A 25,950-nucleotide genomic window follows, 5' to 3' on the forward strand; every position below is an offset into this window, starting at 1 on the left:
AATCCAGGGTGGGTGTTTTATCTCCCTCTCTCCCTCCCTCCCTCCCTTCCTCCCTCCTTCCTTCTCTCCTGGTCTCGGTCTCAGTCTCGGTCTCAGTCTCTCTCTCTGTGTCTCTCTCCCCCTCCCTCTCTCTCTCTTTTCCTTTCCTCCTGTCCCTTCTCAAAAGTGTTTTGCTTTTGACCACCACCTTTTTCAGTATGCCTTCCTTTCTATCATCCTTTTTCCTTCCTACTTTCCTGTAATGCAAGATAGATTTCTATATCCAACTGAGTATGTACATTATTCCCTGTTTGAGCCAGTACTAATGCCTATAAGGTCCACAGATTGCTCACCACCACCCCCATCTTTCTGATCTACTATAAAAGCTTTTTTACACCTCTTTAATGTGAGATAATTTACCCCATTCTATCTCTCCCTTCCCCCTTCTTCCAATGCATACCTCTTTTTCACCCCTTAATTTTATTATTTGGATATTATCTCATCATAGTCAACTAATATCCATACCCTCTGTCTGTATACTCATTCTAAGTCTCTTAATAATCATAAATTTCCTTGGAGTTAAAAAATTTATCTTCCCATTTAGGAATGTAAATAGTTTGACCTTATTTATACCTTTATGATTTCTCTTTCTTGTTTACCTTTTTATACTTCTTTCCTATCTTGTATTTGAAAGTCAAATTTTCTATTCACCTCTGGTCTTTCCACCAGGAATCTTTGAAAGTATTCTATTTTATTAAATATCCATTTTCCTTTGAAGCAATATGCAATCCTACTTCCTTTGCCCTTCGTAATATCATATTCCAAGTTTTCCTAAATCTTGTGTTATCTTGACTGTGGTTCCATAATATTTGAATTCTTTCTTTCTGACTGCTGGCAATATTTTCTCCTTGATCTGGCAACTGAACTGTGACCAAGAAGTAAGTTTAAGCAATGGACTTGCCCAATATTCTTCAGTCCTGGGTCCAGTGCTGGCACAGGCACTCCTTTGAATCTCTTTCTGACCAGTTGTCTGGTCCCCTTACTGTCTCTGGCTTAAGAGTTCCCAAAACCTCTGCTACTTTCTATTGCCATCAGCTTGCACCATCAGTGACGCTGCATTTATGTGCACTTTAGGCCAGTCTCCACCCCCACATCACAGATCTTTCCTTCCACCCTCTGAAATTGTCTTAGATTGGGAGAATGTCTCATGATGACCTTTTGTTGGTTTTGCCATTCCAGAATTCAATTTTAGGTGTTATTTAAAACTGTTTGGAAGGGAATATTGGAAGAACACAGCAGAATGCTTCCTCTGCTTTGCTGTATTTAGTCTCTACCCTCTGAGAGATTGTTTTAAAGAGGAAAAAATAGTTAACAAAACCAACAAACGGATCAACCATGAGTAGCAATACACACACACACACACATATACATACATACATATATACAAACATATAAATATATGTGTACATACATACATAAATACATATGATATTCCATACCCTTTAATAAAGAAGTGGATATCTATTTTATTAATTTTCTCCAGGTCCAAATTTGATCATTATGTAGTATTCAATATCAACAAGTATTTTTTTAAAATTTTCATATGTATCAGGTACTATATTATAAGGAGGTACAAAAAATATCATATTGAAACACAATCCACAATCTGCGTCCAAATTTTTCTTTACAGATTCTTCTTTCTTTTCCCCCATATTAACCATTTATCTCTTCTAGGCAAGTCTATTCACCCACTCCCCTCAATACATCTAGCAAATTCCTATAGCTTAGTCTGCTCTTTCCCCCTCTTTAGACTGTGTAGGAACAATGACTATTGAGTTATAGAATTTGAGTTCAACTCCTAGCATTAGAACTAATAATTTAAATAGCTTTGGTTATTTCTATTCTCTAAGACCTAGTTTTTGGTTTTGTTTTGTTTTCACAAAGAAAGATTAAACAGCATGCTACTAAGCATTAATAATAACAAGATATATCAGTAATAAGTCTTAAAGTTTTCAAAGAACTTTCACATATATGATAATATTTGCTCACCATAAAAATCCTATAAGGTAAGAAGGCCAATTATTTGTATTCCCATTTTATAGGTGAGGGAAAAAAAAAGAAAAAAGAAAGGTTAAGTGACTACTCCAGGTCATCTTACTTGTTAGTGGCAGAGATGGGGCTAAAATGAAGTCCAGTTCCCCACACTGCTAATAATCAAATTTTAAAATCTATTACTAAGGAATATGAATAGGCCTTGTGAATTTCACTCTTTTCATTATTCTGATTTTTTTTTTCCTTGAACACTGCTGCTGAGTTATGTTATCCCTTCAGGGAAGGCAATAAACACATATCAGCACCATTAAACATGTGTAGTGATAGTAATGGTCAGAACAATATTCACTACCCTAGACTTACCTCTTCTCATGGGGATATCATCACCTGAAGTGATATTTTGATATTGACATTGAAACATGAAGATAAATGTTTTACTTGCCTAGGTTCCACTAGAGTTGTTTGGATAATTTGAGTTGTGAATTGGTGAATGATGAATATTTGCTAATTTTTTTTTTTAAGTCAAGCTACCTGTTATCACATCTCTCTTTTTGTTGTAGTATCATGCCTCTCAATAATCTTCTCTACAGAAATTCTCTATAGGATGCAACAACACAATAGAAAATTGTATTTCATCCTTGCTACCTAGATGGAAAGAAATTGAATTTGTCAAACACGCTAGAAATGTTCTCTGATATCTAAGGAATAGAAATCAAACAAGGGGCAAAAGTTCTTAAAATTTTTAGACTAGTCAAGATAAGCTTGAATTTTAGTCATCATCTCTAGAAATGAATATTTTTTCTAATTTATTTGACATGACTGGACTAATGACAGATACAGCTCAATGAATCCATGTTAATGAATAGTATTTAATGCTAAACCAGTTTTAGCTATCACTTCCTTGGATATAGATTATATAAATCAAGGCTAAAATATTCCTAAAAAGTAAATGGCCTTTAAATTTTCATCCTTTTAAATTAAGACTACCCCTAAGACTTTAATGACCTTGAGAACTATGAGCTGATCAGGTTACATCTTCTCCTCACCAGGATACTAGTCATAAACTGGCAATCCATGAATAGTCCCAGAAGGACCACACAGAACTTTTCCAAGGAGGTTATCCATATTTTATGAGAATGGGTGGAAGAAGGGAGTGGCTAAAATCCTAGAGAATGAGATTTTAAGGAAATCAATTTAGATAACACATCAAGATATTGGGCCTTTTAGTACCAAGTGAAGCTAAGACAGAATGGGGGGGTGGGGGGAGGGAGGGAGAGAGAGAGAGAGAGATGGGAAGAGATGGAACAGAGACAGACAGAGATGTCAGAGGAAATAAAAATATGATTCAGAGATGTAAAGGCAAAGATGAGACTCAGTTTATTTTTTTTCTTAATAATATTTTATTTTTTCCTAATTACATGTAAAGATAATTTTCAACATTGATTTTTGTAAGATTTTGAGTTTCAAATTTTTCTTCTACCCTCCCTTCCTTTCTCTCTCACCAAGAGAGGAAGCAATCTGATACAGGTTATATATGTACAATCATGTTAAACATATTTCTACATTAGTCATGTTGTGAAAGAAGAATCAGAACAAAAAGGAAAAAAAAACACAAGAAAGGAAAATAAAACAAAAAAAAACAAACAAAAAGAAGTGAAAATAGTATGTATCAATCTGCATTAAGATTTCATAGTTCTTTTTTCTGGATGTGGGGAGAATTTTCCACCATGAGTCTTTTGAAAATGTCTTAGATCGAGGTGGCTAGGTGGCACAGTGGATAGAGCACCGGCCCTTGGAGTCAGCAGGTATCTGAGTTCAAATCCGGCCCTCAGACACTTAATACTTACTTACTTAGCTGTGTGACCCTGGGCAAGTCACTTAACCCCAATTGCCTCACTTAAAAAAAAGAAAAAAGAAAATATCTTGGATCATGGTATTGCTTAGAAAAGCTAAGTCTAACAGTTGATCATTGCTCTATGTTGCTGGTTCTGCTCACTTCACTCAGCATCAGTTTATGTAAGTCTTTACAGGTTTTTCCTGAAATCTGCCTGCTTACCATTTCTTATAGAATAAGTCTTCCATTACATTCATATACAATAACTTGTTCAGCCATTCCTCAGTTGATGTTCATCCTTTCAAATTAAAATCTTTGGCAGATTTTGGTTTCTTTAAATGTAAAATAAGAGGGTTGAACTAGATTGTCTCTAAGACTTCAGTTTTAAAATCATATGATAATATGAACTGATTCAATTTTAATCTATTCTTCAAAAACATATATGCTGTCCCTGTCAATTATTCCATATGGGTTGTCTAAATGCTTCTCACAAAGAGACATGGCTAGGTATCGCTGTAATCTTTCCCACCCCTCTTTAAGGCAGACCTTTAATTTCCACCTGGCGGGGAGAAAAAAAAAATTGGGCTACTCTGCTCTCTTCAGACAGTGGGTATTGGATTAGAATTATATCTACTTGCCTTTTTTTCTCCCCTTTAAATATTGTTAGTCTAGAGGAAACAATTTTTAGTTTCAATTATTTTCTTGGTCATTATGCCTCAAAAAGAGAGAAGAGTTCATATCCATAAGAAAGGGAACAGAATAAGAATTTATGTGGCCCCTACTATTGCCAAATATGTGTTAAGCACTTTTTACAAATACAATTCATTTGATTCTCATAATGATCTTAAAGCTAGGTGCTATCATTATTCCCATTTTTGCAATTGAGGATACTGAGGCAAAGATTAAGTGGCTTGCCTAGGATTATGTAGCTAATAAGTAAGGAGGCCTAGACTTGAATTCAGTTCTCCCAGCAGCTGCTTCCTTGTTACCAAATGCCATTTGGAAGGAAGACCATAATAAATGGTAAATAGCACATCATGCACATTTATCCAAGAAACTAGCAAACAGAAATCAGAGAAGATTTATAGATCAGAATATATCAGACAATCCAGAGAGTGAATAAGCATTCACACTCTCTCTAGAAGTGAGATATCTCAACTCAGTTGAGAGAGTTTTTGATCTTACTCAAAGGAGAAACTCCCTGGTCTCTAGAAGAGGCAAGATAGAAATCAGGAATTTGTTGAGGTGCCAATTCCTTACATGTCTATCCCTTACCAGACTTTTCTTTCTCTCATTCTGGATTTCTCCTACAAAGAGTGTATGGAACCAATGTATGTCATCTTTTAAAGGAGGAGGCAAGAATTTATCTTTTTCCAAGCTCTTTTACCATCTCTGTCCTCCAAATATTATTGAGCCAGCATCTCTGCCAGCAATGAGGCAGTTGTTATGCAAATCATCCTGGATTTCAACCTGGTTTACACAGAGTTAGTCACTTTCTCTATGAGACCTTCCGTGACCACATTAGTTCACAATGATCTCTCTTCTTTTGAACTCTTTGGGACTTACTATTTGCTACTTTTTATAGATCTAATCTCACCAAATGGATTTTCAGCTCTTAGTAAAAAAGACCACATCTTATATATTTGAGTTCTTCCCTAAGTGCCTTGTCTAGTTATTTAAATAGTAAAAACCCAATATAGGTATGCTACATGAGAAGTCAGGAATGAATATTTACTATGTAAACATGCTGGTATTAACATTTTCACTCATAACTTTCTTTGAAAAGTATTCTGCTTCTTTCACTAGCTATTCTTATCTCTTTTCCCCTGCAATTGTACTTACTGTTGCTTGCTTGCTTGCTTGCTTTCTTCCTTTCTTTCTTCCTTCCTTCCTTTCTTTCATTCTTTCTTTCATTCTTTCGTTCTCTCTCTATCCACCTGCTTGCCTTTTCTTTCTCTAAATAGTTTCCTACACTGAAACAAAAGACTTTCATAGTTTCAGTTGCAAGTACTTAGGCATTGGCATCCCAGTAGTATAGAAGAGGGAGGTAATGGCACCCAGGTTCAATAATGAACTCTATGGAACAAAATAACCTTCCTAGAAAGAGATCCACAAATACAGACCACAGTGACTTTGTTAACTTGTTGCACCAACACTTTGCCTTGCCCTTTTTATGAATTAATCTATCTAAAAGTTCTTATTTCTTGAGTTGGTTGTAGCAGTTTTTAATCTCAAAATTTCACTTCCCACCTCTTTGCCTTCTTGCTCAGCTCTGCCCCTTATCGTGCCTAACTTCCTTCTAAGATCATTTCAAATGTCACCTTCCACTGAAACTCAGACTCCCATCCAAGAACTTGGACTCAGATTGGTATTTATTCAAAGATGCATATTTTGGACTTAAAGGACCATTGATTTAAAGCTCATGGGAACATCAATCCCTTATCTTAGTCCAATAATCTCACTTTATAAATGAGGAAATTGAGGTACAAATATGTCAGCTGACTTGCTTAGGATCACATAGCCAATAAATGTTGGGGGAGTGAGCTGGGAAGGGGGATTTGAACACAGGCTTCCTGACTTGAAGTCTAGAGAGACACATTACTCCATGCTTTCAGTTCTTCTCAATAATAAATTTGGAAAGGGAGGTAGGTGAGTCTGGATGTTATATTAAAATTATCATTAAATGGTGAAGACAAAGGTAATTTTTTTAAAAAGAAAATTAAAGGATATGAAATACTATTTTCTTGTCAGAATGCTTGGTATTAGTTATCAATACTGAAAAGATATAAAACCCATTACCAAAAACGAACAATGAAAGGTAATTTAGGGAAGAGAAAGGAATCAACACTTAAAATAGATGAGACCTACAGGAAAATCCTGACAGGAGGAATAAAGTGAAAGAAAACACACAAATATGGGAAATTAAAGAAATGAGAAAAGTGTGCACAAAGAAATAAGGAGAAAAAAATGGGAAGAATTGACATCAAATAAAGCTTTGCCCACAGATACAGAATTCAGGAAGATTAGAGAATCAGTGCATCCTTGAAAGACAAAAATGGACAAATTGAGACCAAATTTTTTTTAAAGTTCAAAACCCTTAGATATTTTTCAAATAATCATTCAGGGAGAAGGCCAAAATATAATGGGAGGTTATTTGAAGTTGTTCTAGGATGTTATTAACAGTGAGAAATAATGGACTGGTACCTAAAATAATTCCTAGAGAGAGAGAAAAAAAACAGAACACAGTATGTTTAGAGTCAGAGTCAGAGTGACCCCAGAATAAATAGATTAATTTCAAAATATAATGAATAACTCAGTATACATTTATTTGGCCTTTGGAAAAGACTTTCAAATTCCAGAGCAATAGAATTTTATCTGTTTTTATTTAAGAGATACAGAAAACATAACAAGTGTTGATGGCCTTTAAATTATTAAAACATTTTGATTTCAAAAAATGTAACATGAATATCCAATGTAAAAATCATATGTAAAAGGATATTTGTCTTGAAACTTTTGAAATTATACTGTAGAATATATTGCTTGTGGGCATTTAATGGGATATATTTGAAATGATGGAAGACTACTAACTGTATATCTGTTGCATGAGGAATAACTTAGCTAAATTCAGAGATGCTCATCACAAGATTACCCATAATGATCTTTTGGTCATAGTAATTGTTACAGACAACACACAAAATCATAAAAAGTTACTTTGTATCAGTGAAATTAATTATCTTGACATATAAAAGTATAAATATTTGGCCATTCAAGGCACTTGCACAACTTATATGAATTAGGTGCTTAAAAATGTTTGTTGAATTGACATGAATTGAAAGCTTCTACCAGGAACACAAGGATGCAGAATGCAGGAATGCAGAAACATAAGGAAGACTAATAACATAATTCATTATATCATGATAAAAGTAAAGAAAAATAATCATATGATTATATCAATAGATACAGAAAAAACATTTAAGTACAACAATCATTTCTATTAAAAACATTTAAAGATATATGTATAAAATGAATTTTTCCAGGTACACATAAATACCATTTATTAAAGTATGCAATCTGCAAACTGCATTAGGTTAAGGAGTTCACACAAATTAAATTATGTAGCCTTGAAATAATGAAGTATTTTAAAAACAACCTATTTCATCTCAATGGGTCAGCTATAATGTACACATTTCTAAATATGCATACCCCACCACAAACACACATAGGTAAACACAGTTTGTTGTTTGACAACTAAAGAAAGAATCACATTCATTAACTAGCATAGAATATTGAAATCTTAAAGTTGCATACTACAGATGTCCACTAGATGCCACTCAAAACAGATTTTTCCCCTGGCAGCCCACCTATCATACCCTATTTACAGAACAAAATAAAATCCTTAAGTGTTTAGGTTCAGTTAATTAGATACTGCTCCATTTTCCTTAGAATAGAGTCAAGCTCTTTTAAATTTTATGGCCCATTAACATTTATTTCATTCTAGGGTACCAAAGAAGGAGCTTGACATGGAGATGTGCTGAGGATGCAAAAACTGTTCTATGAATTTAAAAGCTTTTTTCTTTTCATCTATGGAATATATTGAGAATAAAGTATTAAAAACTGGAGGGGGTCAATATTAGATTGAAATTCGTATGGATTGGAAGAATGGATCCTAGAGAAACTTTATATTGTTCTCAGAGCTTAAGAAAGTGCTTTTCACTCAGTAGATGTTCAATAAGTGTTTTCTGAATTGAAACTATGCCTCTAAAATTCTAAATGAATGGTTAGTAGGGAAAAAAATTAGTCTCACAGGTGTTTGGCACTACATGAACAAATAATACTGGTTTGTTGACTGAATATTAACTTTTTTTTTTTTTGATGAGGCAATTGGGGTTAAGTCACTTGCCCAGGGTCACACAGCTAGTAAGTGTCAAGTGTCTGAGGCTGGATTTGAACTCAGGGTACTCCTGAATCAGGGCCAGTGCTTTATCCACTATGCCACCTAGCTGCCCCTGAAATATTAACTTTTTGACTGGCTGTTGTGTTGTCACACAGACACAAATCCAGAGAAGTGCTCCAGATGGGTTGAAATCCAGAGAGATGTTATTAAATTATGAGTATGAGCATTTACACAGTGAAAATTGGAAACCACTACAAATCAGGGTTTGATTTATTGTTTTGTTAATTGACTAGACTTAAGAAAGTGATAGACAAAATGTTAGTAATGAAGATTAAACTTAAAAGTGTAACTTCTTTTAAGAAATCCAATTGTTAACATTTACCAGCACTATTGGCACATAGATTCAAAGGCTATATTTAACTTCACAGAAAGGAAATTTAGAACTAAAACTAGACTGGGGTATTGGGATGTATTGTCCCATTTAGGGAAGTCTGAAGTCCTAAGTGAATACTCATCACCTCTCCCTCCCCCATTACTTTGCTTATTACATGCTCTATAATATGTACCCTATTTTTAGGGATCCATTATTTTTAAAGTCCTGCATGTTAATTTGGCACTGCAGTATTTGTGGAATTGGTTAATTCTCTTCATCTAAAGGTGTCTTTTTTTTAACTTCACCTAAAACACACCTTATGTAAGTAACTTTTTGCAAATAAAAAAGTACTATGTACTGTCTATTTCTTCATGATGTGATTAATCTATATTATTATTAGGTAAATGACAAAGAGGCAACAGAGTTAAATTTTAGCTTTGCTTACTCTAAGATATTTGCTTCAAGTCAAAATACTAAGGTAGTTTTTTCCCCAAAATATATAGTTTACAAGAATCATTCTTTAGGAAACTGTCTAATTAAAAACCTAAGATTTTGAAGACAACAGTTTTGCCACAGGAAAGTGCACAAAGATTGACACAGTAAATTTGTCAGCAGTATTCCACAAGCATATCATAGAGAAATGAAAGGCAAACAGAAGGAAAAGCTCATCTTTGCTTTTCATATAATTATTCTTCCTCTAATGATATCATACTTTTCTTACTTTTTATATCATAAAAGTATTTTATTATTTTTCTAGTTACATGTAGAGATAGTTTTCAATATTTGTTTTTATAATATTTCTCATTCCAAATTTTTCTCCCTCCCTCCCCTTCTTCCTCGCTCCCCAAGACAGCAAGCAATCTGATGTAGGTTAATAATACCATATTTTAAAAGAACATTTTTGAGGCAGAGTGGAACCAAGATGATGGGAAAATGGCAGGACTCACCTGAACTCCCCCAATTCCCATCCAAACAACTTTAAATAACACCTCAAATGTTCTGTAGCAGCAGAGCCCATAAAAGTACAATTTTCCAGCCCAAGAATCACACCAGGGTAAGAGTGGATTGTAGTCCAACACAGGCTGTGGCAGTGCAGAATGTGTGCCAGAATACTGGCAGCAGTCTGTGGGGCCAAACTGAATGAGCAGAGAGACCAATGACTTACAGAGCTCTCAACATATAGATAGTAAGGGGGTTAGACAACTGATAAGGAGATTATAGGGGTCCCTTTCCTGGCGCTAAGTGCAGGACTCTGTTGCATTGCCTGGTTGCAGTTCAAGGGTGAGGAGCACAACAGAGCTTGCAGCTGCAGTGAAATGGGGACCCTTGTCACAATTCCAGTACAGAAAAAAGTGCTTGTGATCACTCACAGACCAGAGCACAGGTTAGGAGAACAATGACCACACCTCTATTGATAGCATACCACCAAAGTGTAGGACCCTTCCCCCTCCACCAGGGATTAGAGCACCACTTTAATGGAGTTAAATGTCAAGAAATAGGTTGGGAAATGAGCAAACAACAATAACAGCAACAACAACAAAAGAACCTGACCGTAGAAAGTTACTAAGGTAACAGGAAAGATCAAAACACAAACTCAGAGAAATACAACACAGTCAAAACTGCTACATCCAAAGCTTCAAAGAAAAAGTTGAATTGTTCTCAGACTCCAAAAAAGAACTCTGGAAAGAATTCAAAAAGTATATTGAAAATCAAATAAGACAAGTAGTGGAAAAATTGGGAAAAGAAATGAGAATGATGCAAGAAAATCATGAAAACCAGAATCATGAACTTGGTAAAGGAGGCACACCAAAAAGTTACTGAAGAAAATTACACCTTAAAAAATAGAATAGGCCAAAAGGTAAAAGAGGCACAAAAATACACTGAAGAAAACTCCTTTAAAAGTATAATTGGTAAAATGTGATAGGAGGTACAAAAGCTCTCTGAATAAAATAATTCCTTAAAAATGAGAATTGGGCAAGTGAAAACTAATTTGGTGTCATGAGACACACAAAAAACAATGAAACAAAATTAAAAGAATGAAAAATTAAAAGAAAATGTAAAATATCTTATTGGAAGATCAACCGACCTAGAAAATAGATTAAGGAGAGACAAATTAAGAATTAATCTACCTGAAAGCAATGATAAAAATAAAAAGCCTAACCATCATCTTTCAAGAAATTATCAAGGAAAACTACCCTGATATCCTATAACCATAGGATAACATAGAAAATTTAAAAATCCACCAATTTCCAGGAATATTATAGCCAATTTCCAGTGGTCCCGGGTCAAGGAGAAAATACTGGGCATGACCAGGAAAAAAAATACAAATATTGTGGATCCACAGTCAGGATAACACAAGATTTAGCAGCTTCTATGTTAAAGGATCTGAGAAATATTGATCTTGGAATATAATATTCTGAAGGACAAGGGAACTAGGATTATAACCAAGAATTACCTACTTAGCAAAACTATGTATAATTCTTTAAGGGAAAAAGTGGATATTCTATGTAATAGAGTACTTTCAAATATTCCTGATGAAGAGACCAGAGGTGAATAGAAAATTTGTCTTTCAAATACAACACTCAAGAAAAGCATAAAAAGGTAAACAAGAAATAGAAATCATAAAGGATTAAATAAGGTTAAACCATTCACATTCCCACAAGGGAAGATGATACTTATAAATCCTAAGAACTTTCTCACTACTAGGACAGTTAGAAGGAGTATACATAGACAGAGGACATGGATATGCATTGAATATGTTGGAATCATATTTTTTAAAAGGGGGGATGGGTGGAAAAGAGGGATACACTGGAGGAAGGGAGAAGGGAGAGGTAGAATGAGGTCAATTATTTAACATAAAAGAGACATGAAAAATCTTTTACAGTCGAGGGGAATAGGGGGGAGCACTTGAACCCTATTCTCATTAGAATTGGCTCAAAGAGGAAATAGCTTACACACTCATTTGGATACAGAAATCTATTCTACCTTACAGGAAAATAGGAGGGGAAAGAGATATGAGAAGGTAGGGAGCAGGTAGAAGGTAGGGTGGATTGGGGAAGGTGGTAGTCACAAGCAAAACACTTGAGGATGGACAGGGCAAAGGAAGAGAGATAGTGGGATAAAGGGAGAAATAGGATGGAGAGAAATATACAGTAATCATAACTGAAAAACAAATTATAGCAAGTTTCTTTGATAAAGGCCTCATTTCTCAAATATGTAGAGAATTGAGTCAAATTTATAAAAATAAGAGCCATTTTCCAAATTTAAAAAATGATAATAGAATATGAACAGGCAGTTTTAATAATGAAAATAATCATCAAAGTTATCTATAGACATACTGTTGATTGGAAAACTTCAAATGAAAACAACTGTGGTATCACTCCCATACTTTTCATATTGGTTAATATGACAGAAAAAGAAAATGACAAATTCCAGGGAGGATATGGGAAATTGAGACAAAAATGCATTGTTGGTAGAGTTGTGATGTGATTCAACCATTCCGGAGAGCAATTAGGAACTATTCTCAAAGACCTATAAAGCCATGCATACACTTTGACTCAGAAATATCACTATTAGGTCTGTATCCCAGAGAGCTAAAAAAAAAAAAAAAAAGAAAGGAAAAAGACTTTTATGTTAAGTATTAAAGCAGCTCTTTTAGGGTTGACAAAAGATTGGAAATTGAAGGGGAATGACTGAACAAGTTGTAGTGTAAGATTGTTATGGAATACTATAGTGATATAAGAAATGATGAGCAGGATGCTCTCAGAAAAACCTGGAATGACTTACATGAACTGATGCAAAGTGAAATTAACAGAGCTAGGAGAACATTGTACACAGTAATAGCAATACTGTATAATGATCAAGAAAATTACAAAGGATTTATGATGAAAAATTCTGTCCATCTCCACAGTGGGGAAAAAACAATGTAGAGTGAAGCATACTTTTTTTTTTTTGGTGAAGCAACTGGGGTTAAGTGACTTGCCCAGGGTCACACAGCAAGTAAGTGTTAAGTGTCTGAGGCCGGATTTGAACTCAGATATTCCTGACTCCAGGGCTGGTGCTCTATCCACTGTACCACCTTGCTGCCCCGTGAAGCATACTTTTAAAAAAACTTTATTTGGGGGGTGGGGTTCTATGTTTTCTTTCACAACATGACTAATATGAAAATATGTTTTTCATGACTATATATATATATATATATATATATATATATATAAAACCTATATCCAATTGTTTGCCTTCTCAATGAGAGAAATGGGGAGGAAGGGAGAGAACTGAGAATTTAATTTTAAAAAGCAGATGTTAAAATTGTTTTTATATATAATTGGGTAAAAACAAAATGCTAAATTAATATATTAAAAATAAATGCAAAAAATTAACCTTTTTTAATCCAGATTATTTTAGGATTTGGGCTAAGTACTAGAAGAAAACTTGGCTGCTACTACTTCTTTATTTCCTCTTTGTCTTTCTTCTGCAAAGTGGCATTAATTACAAGTAAAGTGAATGTTTCCTTTTGTGTCCTTTTACATTTGGAGCTGTACTATTCTTAGGAAGTGACTCAGCCACAGAGAAAGTCAAGCTTTTTAAGTATAGCTTTTCCAGTCTTTTACTCTACTAGTACAAGAAAAAACAAAATATGCCATCATACTTGATTTGATATGAACTCCAATTCTTGTTGATACAAGAATCTATTACAAAAATATGAGAATGCCAGAATCAAAAGATAAATTGGAAATAGCCAAGAAAGAAGGTATGGGCAAGGGGAAGAGAAAGGAAAGAGGAAGGAAAGAAGCTAGAAAGGAAAAAAAACACAAAGGTTGTTTGTATTTTTTTAATATTGTTATCTATTTTGCTTAATTTTTGCTCTTTCTGTACTATAAACAAGAGCTTAGGGGTGGAAAGGTCAAATATTGAAACACATGGCTATTGATGTGATTTTAGGCATCAATGGTGAAAGAAAAAAATGGCCTATACTTCTTAGGCAGCAAGCCAAGTGTGAGAATAAAGTTTCTGTATTCCTGGGCTTCAGAAGTTGATATTTGATATGAAGACATAGAGATGAGTCCACATGTTTGGGAGCCATTAACATGGAAGAAAAATAACAGTGTGACATAGTAGAAAGAACAATGGATTTAGAATCAGAGGACCTGGGTTTGAATTCAGGTTCTGTTACAGTGTGGCTTTTGGAAATTCACTTCTTTCTGAGTCCAGTTTTCTTAGAGTAATAAGCAATCTCTAAGGTTCAGTGCTGGAAAGATGTCTGGTTCTTATGATAGTATAAAAAATTTCCCTATATTCATTTAGCAAATACAAGGCTTAATTGCTGTATTTTATTAACAAAAAAAAAATCAGAAATCCTTATCATTCAATCATTTATAATTTCTAAAAATGAAGTTGAAAATGTATACATGTATATTTTTGTTACAATTAAACAGTGGGTTTTTTCCTTCCTACTATAATGTCAATTTACTAAAGATTCAGGGAAAAGGGATTTTTTTTGGCCTCTATTTGCAATCATTTGTGTTTTAATAATTGCCATCGAATTAGCAACACTGATTTAATTTAAAATGTTATTTTAATTGGATTGTAAAATATAAGTACCTGGCAGATAGGCACTATATTGTTCCATTCTTTGTATACTCCAGTACTCCGATATGTGTGTGTATATATGTATATACACCATATATATGTATGTTGCATATATACATATACATATTACATGTAGATCCATAGGTTAAGGTTAAGTATCCTTCCAATTAATTTTCTTCCTTAGATCCTTACAGAATGAGACATTGTCGAAGACCAATAACTCAAATATTTGGGTAACTGTACATCAAGGTCCTTGCAACACAAGTGTCTGCTCTTGGCATTATGGAGATCTCCAGGGAATATACCACTTTCGAGTTTGCAGCAGTAAATAGCCTTGGGCAGCAAATTTCAGTGACATCAGTAAAGACTTTGTCTTGTTCCATAATGGTAGGAGATTTTGATTAATATGTTACTTTAGTAAAATATTGCTCCCCTTTTTATTAATGGCCCACTTCCATAGAGCAATTTCCCTAAGTTATATAGACCCCAACTCAGACCCATATAGAATAAGATGAAAAAATTCAATTTGCATTTAATCAGTTGAATTCACCTATGCTGAGAGTAGAAGGTGGAGCAAAGAGTAGGGAAAAGCTTTTGAAATATGTATTTGAAAGAGAAACAGTCCAGTTATAACCATTCTTAGAATTGTTCAAAGTGTATGTTAATAGGAATATAACATGTTAAAATTCTAAAGTGCCTGATCATGAATTGCAGATATGCTATTAATGGAAATAGAGTACCACAAAGTGCTAGCAGCATATTAGAAATGAACCATCATCATCATAACCTTTACTTAATAGGGTAAAAGTAAGAGATTTAAAGAACTTTAGGTCAGTTCCCATAATCCTCCCATGAAAAATGAACAAACATGTCATGGAGACATAAACTAGGTTGGGGCATGCATTTTAATGTAAATTTTTCGATTTATTTCTTGTTCATGTATAATTGAAAAAATTGAATTTATTAAAAGAATTTTTCTTTATACCTAACAGATGCTCAAGAAAACTTCATCCTACTTGTACTTGGTCCTATTTCTGCAGTGATTCTCTCTTTTGTACTTTGCATCTCATTAGTAATATATGGTAGGTATAATTATAAGATATTTTATGAATCTACGCTCTTAATATGTTTTAAGGAAAATAGCATTATAGGTGCAGAAGCCAATCTATTCCTTAGTAATTGCATTTTTAAATGGCTGCATCTTAATTATGCTAATATACCTGCTGTTAAAATTTAAATGTAAAGTTATATTTTATGCAACCAGTGGATAAACTCATAGCCCTTAAGTAGGTGAACTCTTCCAATTATTCATCATGAAAATACCCTGGTACACTCATTAAAGTTATGTCAAGGGACTTTTAAAATGAATATAATGTTGTGATATATAGATATAGATATAGATAGATATAAATACACAGTTTAGATATTATATAATATGTATATATATACACATATATGTATATAGTATCTTTATTGTATGGCTCTCATGGATTACATAATTATTACAGAAGAATAAAACATATATTTAAGCCTTTAAAGTGACCATCTTTTTTAATTCATCTTATTCTTTAGTTTGAGTATATTTTGAAAAATCAGCTACACTATTTTCTTGTCTTTAAACACTAGCACCTCCACACCATGCCAGAAAGGTGAAAGCTATCTGATAAAAATTTATAAAGAAGGGAATTCTACAATTACATTATAATTTCATTTCAATATATACTATATTCAATGTCAAGAAATTCTACTTTGTATTTTGTGTAAATCCCTTATATTGTAGCTTAATCTCACTTCTTATTTGGTCCTGGGTGGAGAATGAATAAACAATTCATTACTATTTTCTGAAGAGCCATTTATAAAACTGAAGGGTATTTTAAAATTTCCTCTTCGCTTTTTCTTTCCAGACCAAATAATAATCCTTGTTTCCTTAACAGTTCTTCCAAAGTCTTATTTTCTTTTCTTATTTTGTACCAGTTTCATAAGCATCTATTCATTGTTTCCAACTTCTATCCTTCTTTCTCCACCCTGCCCCAAATTCTTAAAGTTTAAAATTGGGAATATTTCTAGTGGCCTATGATAAATATAATGGGGGATTGTATGGCTATACCTCACACCAATTATATTTTATAGTCCTATTTTTTTGAGGGGGCAGAAAGAGGCAGACATATAATTTTTGTCAATGTAAATAGCTCCAGTAATCAAAATTCCGTCCACTGACATAAATTGGCAATTCACTTAGATAATTGCCTATTGCACTGAGAGATTAAGCCCATTTTTTTTGTTTTTTACTGGACTGAGGTTACTGCTGATCGATACTCTCCTTCATGTTTGAGCAGACAGTAAAGAGTTTAATTTTCATTTCCTACTGTTCATTTTCAAGTCTACAGCCAACGCATACTCATCTCTATCTTATCCCACTAGAGGATTGCTGATTGCTGATAAATCAGCAACCTCCCTGCTGACACAGCATATAGACTGAGGTCAGAACTTTGATACTCTTCTTTACCCACTAGGACCCAGTCATGTGCCATTTGGGACTTGTTTTCTCCTTTTCCCTACCACTCCACACAAGCAATAATAAGCACTCTATAGATGTGCCTGTGCTTTACCAAATATCTAAATGAAAATGGAAATTTTAGTTAGTAAAGCTTCCAAATATTGAGGTGTTTGGTATAATCTATGTAAAACATCTGGACAACTGGCTGAGTTTTTGTATTTTTTTAATCCAGATTTTGGCATTATGTAAACACAGCCTTTGCACACTTACCTAATAGCTGTATAATCTATACCACCTTTCTCCCCTTCCCATTTTACTAGTATGTGCTACAAAAAAGTAGAATCAAAGCCCTTGCTAACACCAAGAGAGGTTATATCTATTTATCCCATCCTGTCATAGAAAGCAATTATGTTAACCAGGTAGGATTTGTTCTCTATAAAGTACTGAAGGGTACCAATTTAAGTGCTTTAATCTATAATATGTTAACAAATTGATTTTTCTCCATATTTCCAAAGGTAGATAAACTAAAATTACATAGAAATCTGTATTTTCCAAAATTATCTAGTTTCTCTTTCTTAAAACTATATGTATGAACTCAGTCATCTTATATACACCTTGTTTGAATATAATTGTTTATCATATTTTCTTTCTCCTCAGAATGTAAATTCCTTGAAAATAGTTTTTTTTTCTTTTCATTGATTATATATCCAGTGCTTAGCACATAGTAGGCACTTAAATGCTACCTAGCTTAATTTTGCATTTCTTCAGAATCATTTTAATATCTGGCAAAATATTATTAGAGCATTGTATATTTATACTACATTATGGCTTATTACTGCACCATCTATAGTACTAACCAACTTCAGAATCAATCACAAATATTTATTTAAAATTTTGACACCCCCCCCTCCATGGTTAATAAATGTAATTTAAGGAGTTTAATGTTAACTATTTCCATTTACTTGTACTTATATATATATATATATATATTGCCATTTTTACTTTCAGGAGTCTGGGATATTCCAAAAGAATCCCCATATTCTTAATGCAAAGAAAATGAAAATTAAAGTAATTATTCAAGAAAAAAGAAATTAGAGCTTTATTGCTGACAGTGTTGACTTTTCATAACCCATTCTTGCCCATCAGTGGGTGATTCCTTGTAGTATGGAATGTTTTTGAAAATGTTTTGCTCTTGGTCTTTCTTACAATTTTTAGCTGAAGATAAAAACATCCAGAAAAAACAAATTGAAAAGTAGGTCCCATTAACCCTGTATTCATTCATCTAAAGGATGCAGCCTGAACAAGAACAAACAAAGGGGCAATCCAACCACTTTTCCTGTGAGTTACCATCCAGATTTAGAACTGGCACATCTTCGAGGAATGCGTACTGCTGTTATCCAAACCAATGTCTGGTATTCATCCAGGTAAATGTTTTTCATTTTCCTGTATAAGAGGAAAGCCTCTAAGAAATATGTTTTAGTCTCTTTCTTCCATCTTTCTTGATATAGTGAATCATTTATTTAAGTTGTTCTATTCATTTCTGTCTCTCATAGGGGACTTAGTTTTCTTACTATGATCTGAAAATACACCTGAATGAATTCATGAATGAAAAGTACAATTCAAGGGGCAGCTAGGTGGCGCAGTGGATAAAGCACCGGCTCTGGATTCAGGAGGACCTGAGTTCAAATCCGGCCTCAGACACTTGACACTTACTAGCTGTGTGACCCCGGGCAAGTCACTTAACCCTCATTGCCCTGCCAAAAAAAGAAAAAAAGAAGAAGAAAAGTACAATTCCAACATCAAATTAAATCCTGGGATCTGAAATCCATGATATTTGTGTATTTCCAAGGAACAAACGAACCAAGCTAATGCTAGTGATTTTAAGCCTAGCTTATATCTAAGCACCTTCGTTCGTCTAAACCACTCCTAAACCTTAAGAGAAAAGTATCAAAATACCATGTTTCCCAGACCATGGCCTGGAAAACAACACAAATTCTAGCCAAATTTTTTGTATTTTTGTGGGTTGCATGAGGTGGAAACATATACTTTTTCTTGGAAATAAATATGTATAAATACTTGACAAGAAAATAGAGTGCATTATGTCTTTAAGCAATTAATGTAAATTAATATTTTCTTTTAAATGTGATGTATATCTATATCTTTATTATGAGCTACTAAAGACAGTAAAGTTCTTTCACTTGTATCATTTCTATCTAAATCTGGTCACTAATCTTACCTTTTACCATGGTCCACCTCTCCTTTTATTTCCTAAATCTATAACTTTCCTGGTTACAGAAATGCCTTATGCCACTGTATCGATTTATCTCAATATTTTCATGAAATTTAAAATATATTATAAAAATACAATTTACTTTTTAAACATAAAATGAGTCCCACTTCCCCCAGCATTTTAATAGGATTACCCAATGGTTGGCAGGAAAGAGGGAAAACTTGTCAAGTTAAATGTTTTTGGAATTATTATTTTAAGAATGTTGGCAGTGATTGCAGTATAATATTGTCAATAATGTAAAAGATGAAAATAAAGTTATATTGTGAGGACAGAAGTGACACCATGTTTTACCACTGATTGATCCATCTATGTACTGGGAAGTTGCTGCGTATATAATATTCATTTAGTCAAATTCACTTTAGGCGAGGAATGCAAGGCTTTCCTGATAATTAGCTTAGCAAACTTCATCTAATCCAGTTCTGCAAAGTTAGCAAACTTTGCTAATCACAATGCCAGTCAGTCCCTTTGAACAACAACTGCTGTTGCCCAGCAACAACAATTAGATATGGGCATAGACCTAGAAGATCTGAGCTCCTGATTGGGGAACTCATCCTATAGAATGCCATTGAATCACTTGTGCATTCATATAGGGATGGGGAGCCATATGCTTTTATACCTATGAGTAATAAGCTACTTGAGTCATGATCATTTGAACATTTATGTTCCTTCTCAGTATCTCACCCATGATCTCCTCAAATATAATTCATTAGTTATCTTTAAAAGACCTTTGAACCATGCTATTTCTATCTCTTATTTCTTTGCTTTTGCACAAGTTATCATGATACCTACACAGTATTCCTGCCTCACCTCTACCAATTAGCATTCTCAGCTTCCTTTGAGTCTCATCTCAATTGTCACCTCCTATGGGAAGCTTTTCCTGATTGCCCTACTTGTTCATGCTTTCCCCCTCCTCATACTATATTGTCATTTTTTTTTCTGTTGAACAAACACTTGTCAGTTGATTCTAATCTCCTTAAGCTCAGTTTATCTTTGTATAGCCATCACTTAGCACAGCAAAAATGCCTACCAGAATATTTATAAACACTTGTTGAACTGAATTGAATCTTTTCAATTTGTGAAATACTGATAGTGATGAATAAATCTCTAAATATTCACAGCTACCTGCCCACACAGCTAGAATTGGAGTCTCTTCCCATTTTTCCCAGGGATCAACTTACCTTGATGAGCTTCCTTGGAAGTGGAGCTTTTGGGGAAGTTTTTGAAGGTGTGGCAAAAGATATCATGGCCCCAGGCACAGGAGACCTAAAGGTGGCTGTGAAAGTAAGTGATGAACATATGTTTGGATAATTTCTCTCATTCACTAAAAAACTTCTCTCACTGTATTATTTGCTCAATTAATAGTTTTATTAATTAAGCAGAAGTAAATGTATATTATATATCATCATCAAATTGTTTTCCCTAACAACTGTGAATAAAAATACTCATCCACATAGCCAAAACAATCCTTTGTAAGAATCAAATCTGTCTAATAAGGAAATTTAACTACTTTTCTCTATTATTACTTTTTTTTTTCATTGAGTGTCATGAGGATTCCCTGGTCATGTGTATACAAGATATGATCTGTTTCAGTCTTTTATTTGTGTTTTTGTATGTGGCCCCATGTTGATATCACAAGAACTAGAGAATTGAAAAACATGAATTTACTAGACACAGGCTCTGATTGATTATCTTTATTCTGTGCTCTTATGCATATTCTCTTATTCCATTGTTGAAAGTACATTTGAGAAAGGAGAGTGGCTAGTGGGAAAGGGAAAAGGGAATAGTTGCCCCTGACTGGTCAAATTACATACATTGGCAAGAAATAAATTAAGTGCAGTCTCCTGACAACTATTTCCATGTCATTTTGATGTTATGGAATAATTCCAATAGTTGACAAGGAAAAAAGTATGGAGGTTTTTTGTTCTCTCTCTCTCTCTCTCTCTCTCTCTCTCTCTCTCTCTCTCTCTCTCTCTCTCTCCTTTTTTTGGTTTTTACTTTGAAATAAAGTTTTTACCTTAAAAATGCTTTGATCTGAGATTTAGTTTCTTGCTATCACAGATGGATCCTCTAGGTTTCCCACAGAAATGAATGGAATCCATTTTCAAACCACTAGAATAGAAGATCTGTTCACCACACCACTGAACATAGCTGTGCTGCCACCTCTGAAGAAGCAGCTAATTCCTACTCTGTCACTGATTTGTATGTTTCTGAATTGGGAATCTGCTTTTATCCCTTTTCATCCCTTTTATCCCCTAAAAGAAACTGTAACAGGGTTCCAGCTTTGGCTGTCAGCATGGGGAGAAAAGCGAGAGTTTGAAGTTTGGGGATCAAAGTGGTTGTGCAATCCATTTTAATGGGTTTTTTTCTAACCTATAAACAGAACAATAAAAATGAAAACAAGATTCATACACACATGAGAAATCCATTTGCATAATATTGATGATGCTACACCAGTTTGTACAAATGTTTTAAATAAAGTCGCAAAACATTTATTGGCTTTAAAAGGAGGAAAAGTACAGAAAGCATGTCAAGACCCAAGATCAAGATTTTACCTTTTTGTATGTTTGGTTTTATGTTGTTACTATTTTGTTTTTAAATTCTATTTTGTGTGTGAAAGATTATAGAGAAAAGGAGAATGAGGGAAGACTGTGATAATATAGCAAACAATAGCACCACCACCACTGATGATGATGATGATAACAATAACAACAATAATAGCATTGGTATTGTCATGTTTTATCCTCACAAAAACTGGGAGGTAGGTGCTATGATTATCCCTATCTTACAGATAAGGGTACTTGTGGAAATAGAGGTTAAGGGACTTCCCCAGGGTCACACAGACAATATTCTGATTTGAAGTAAGGTCTTCCTGACTCCAAGTCCAGCATTATGTCCACTATACTGCTAACTATCTCTAATACATAGACATGGATAACATTTTTATTATTAAGGGAAATATGTATATGTATATATTTTATGCTCTATAATAAAAACATACGCATATGCATATATATGTGCTTAGAAAGAATATATTATATAACAAAAATAAATACATATATATATGTACACAAACATATATACACACATATCTATGCACACAGAGATACATCTTCTTGTTTAGAGCTAAACCAAAAATGTGAACACTACTTTAAAGGTTCTACTTACAGAAGGCTGGAAAGTCCCCTGACTTCCTACTATTTTGATTCTGGCTTTTCTACAATAAATGAAGCTATAAATCAGGAAACCTCAAGAAATGCTTCTAACTCTTTTGTAGAGTATTTCATTATTTTATTCTTTTAAAATAAAAACTTTTACAGAGCAAAACAAGAGTAATACAACTGTCTATTAAAGCTCTTAAGCTATCCAAATCCACCTTTTGACCTTGAATATAATAAGTCCTAAAGAGAGTAGAAATAATGTGATCAGACTTAAAAGTTACTGAAAGGTCAACCATTCACAGAGAAAATATGGTAAGTGCCTCTAGAAGTAGTAATGCCTTAAAAAGATATTTTACCTAATGAAATTGATGACATCATCCTGTGTTAAAAGTCTCACTAATATACTGTGATTTCTAGAATTCTCTAGTTATCATTTTTACATTTTTACTTTCTCTTTTAAAGTAGCTTTTTCAATGCAGTGAATATGTTATGCATCCCATTTTGAGGTCAACTTCAAATATGAGGGAAAAGGGGAAGAATTGGTTCCCCCCTCCATCATCTCTTAACTCCCAACCACATACTTCCCATCTATACCATTCCATATGAATTGGTTATAACATTTCTATATAAGGAAAACCCATTGATCATATAGAAGAACAGAGATTTACAGCTTAAAGGAAACTTAAAGACCATCCAGTTCAATCCCTCATTTTACAGAGGATTACAGAGGATTTGTTTTTTTGGTTTTTGTTTTTTTGCAGGGCAATGAGGATTAAATGACTTGCCCAGGGTCACACAGCTGGTAAGTGTCTAGTGTCTGAGGCCAGATTTGAACTCAGGTCCTCCTGAATACAGGGCTGGTACTTTATCCACTGTGCCACCTAGCTGCTCCCAAGAGGGGGGATCTGTAAGTAAGAGAGGTGAAGTTATTTTCCAATGGTCATATGATTAGATAATGGCAGAGCTGGAATGTGAACTCATCTTCTGCTTCTAAATCAAATATAAATGAAAACTTGTAATATGATAAATGTATCTGTCAGATTCTGTGGCTCTGCATTACACTTTTTCTTCTTTTGATTCATCAAAAATTCCTTTCCTTTGCCTTTTTTTTCTTTTCCTCACCAAGTCTCCCCCTCATTTCTTCCCCTCATTTCTTCCCATGTCTTTTCTCTCTCCCATTATGAGCTTTGTAGCCTAATTGTTTCATTGATTCTCAAACCTAAACCATAATTTCTCTAACCTCTAATGAAATGGACAAACAACTACAAACCTAGTCTTACATCTCCAGTTACATTGTGGACATTTTGCATATATGGTATTGTTCTTGTTGTTGTCATTTGTCCTTTGTTCTCAAAGAGCACCATGACATAAGGAGGTGATGTTATGACTTGCACTAAATTGGATTGAAGTGAGGGAAAGTTGTGCAGTCACCATCCTCAATCTTTCCTCCAGAGGCATCTGGGTCCAGTGGATGACTGAAGATGTCTCTGGATATTTGAGGCAATCTGGGTTAAGTGACTTACCCAGGGTTACACAGCTAGTAAGTGTCCAATGTCTATGGCTGGATTTGAACCAATATTTGCCTGACTCTAGAGCCAGTGTTCAGTTTATTGCACCACCTGGCTGCCCCTTATATCATCTACAACTATCTCAAACTCACTATATTTGCAACTGAATTTATTTCTTTCCCTTAGAAGTAAATACCTTCAGAATTCAATGATGCAGATCATAACCCATCCATATCTGCCCCTTCTTTGTGAGCCTTATTCATATTCTCCAATAAGTTCGCCAAGGAGTTAGCCCAGTATTCTTAGGCCTTCCTCACTTTCTTCTGATATATTGAGGATAACAATGGAGCACAGTCCAGTTCCTAACCCTACTTCTTACTAAATGGCCAGTCTATCTGCTTTGTGGCTCTTATATTTCCTTGAAACATCCTTTACTCTTGTTCTTTTAAGTTCCTTGCTTGTTACATGCTGTAGCTCCTTTATACTACCTAAAAACCTCTTCATCATTACTGAATTTTCATTCTTCAGAGCTGTAGTATTCTATGATTCATAATCATTCAGTAGCACTAGTAGAACATTGGCATTAATGGGCTTTTTTTTTCCTGAAGAAAGTTTGAGATTATAAAAGGAGTGTTTCAATTCCCTAAAGGTAACCCAACCTACTCCCCTCCTCCTCTTTAGTTTGGGTCCTAAGATATTACCTCTAGAATAAAATATAAATAATTACTCTGTTAAGTTTTTGATTCATTCACAAACTAATATTAACCTATATTTCCAGCCTCATTATACATCACTCTTCTTCTAGCACTTTAGAATTGATGTAGGAGGCAAAAAAGGGGTTAAAAGAAAAACCTAAGATCCAAGCTCTAATTCAGATATGAGCTCTAAGAGGGATTCAGACCTCAGTTATTAGATGACTTCTTAATTAATATAAGTCAGGGCCTAGCTTCTCACGTACCCACATTAATCAGTACCCATAACAAGAACATAAAAGAGGCAGGTCATATAACAATGATATACTGACAGGCTATAGAAATTCAAACTAGAAATAAATGATAAGTGAAGATATTTTGAAACTAGCTGTGAGAATCAGAAGGTGACGTGCAGAAAAGGCCAAATTTTATCCCACATTCACCTTATGATGCGTAAACCCCAAAAACACCTCCACGAAAAAAGGTACTGACCTCAAGGGTTGGCTTAGGCCCCCAGGAACTCCAAATTAGAATAGGCCCTCCCCCGTACCTCCCTAAGGTGGAGATTATTATAATGAGACTGAAAATCAATTTATTCATACTATAAATATAACTGTCTTTCCTTTCCTTAACCGAGAGATACCTTTCCACTTTTCTGTTAACCCCTTTTTTGCCTCCTACATCAGAGTTTAACCAAATTGACCTTCTCACTGTTCACCCTTGTTCCTCTATTTTCCAAGTCCTTGCTTTTGCATTTATTGATTTCCATGACTGGAACATACTCCCTCATCACCTTGGTCTTAGAAATTTTCACTTTTTATAAGATACAGAATAAGAACTATTTTTAAAAAAAATTCAAATGAAGCCTTTCATGATCTCAACTGCTAGTGCCATTCTTTAACTGCCTTGTATTTTTTTGAGGGGATGGGGAATAATGAGTTCAGTCTGAGACATTCTGAATTTAATGTGTCTCTGTGACATCAAATTTAAAATTTTCAGTAAACAAATAGTAATGTAAGATGAGCTCAGAAAAGAAACTGACTAGATACGTAGAACTGTGAGTCATATACATAAAAATGTGAAA

The 25,950-nt window shown here is 34.2% G+C and overlaps 1 protein-coding gene across 1 annotated transcript in view; it reads left to right on the forward strand.

Moving 5' to 3' along the window:
* The window catches only part of LOC122747345 (proto-oncogene tyrosine-protein kinase ROS-like), a 168,986-nt gene that overhangs the window by 26,528 nt on the left and 116,508 nt on the right, over positions 1-25,950 (forward strand). Inside the window, exons 4-6 of the mRNA XM_043993426.1 lie at positions 14,906-15,045; positions 18,507-18,642; positions 20,627-20,789. Of these exons, the coding sequence (XP_043849361.1) occupies positions 14,906-15,045; positions 18,507-18,642; positions 20,627-20,789 (439 nt within the window). The remainder of the gene's footprint in view (positions 1-14,905; positions 15,046-18,506; positions 18,643-20,626; positions 20,790-25,950) is intronic.

Source organism: Dromiciops gliroides, chromosome 3 (assembly GCF_019393635.1).
Source record: "Dromiciops gliroides isolate mDroGli1 chromosome 3, mDroGli1.pri, whole genome shotgun sequence".
In the NCBI taxonomy this organism is placed as follows: domain Eukaryota; kingdom Metazoa; phylum Chordata; class Mammalia; order Microbiotheria; family Microbiotheriidae; genus Dromiciops; species Dromiciops gliroides.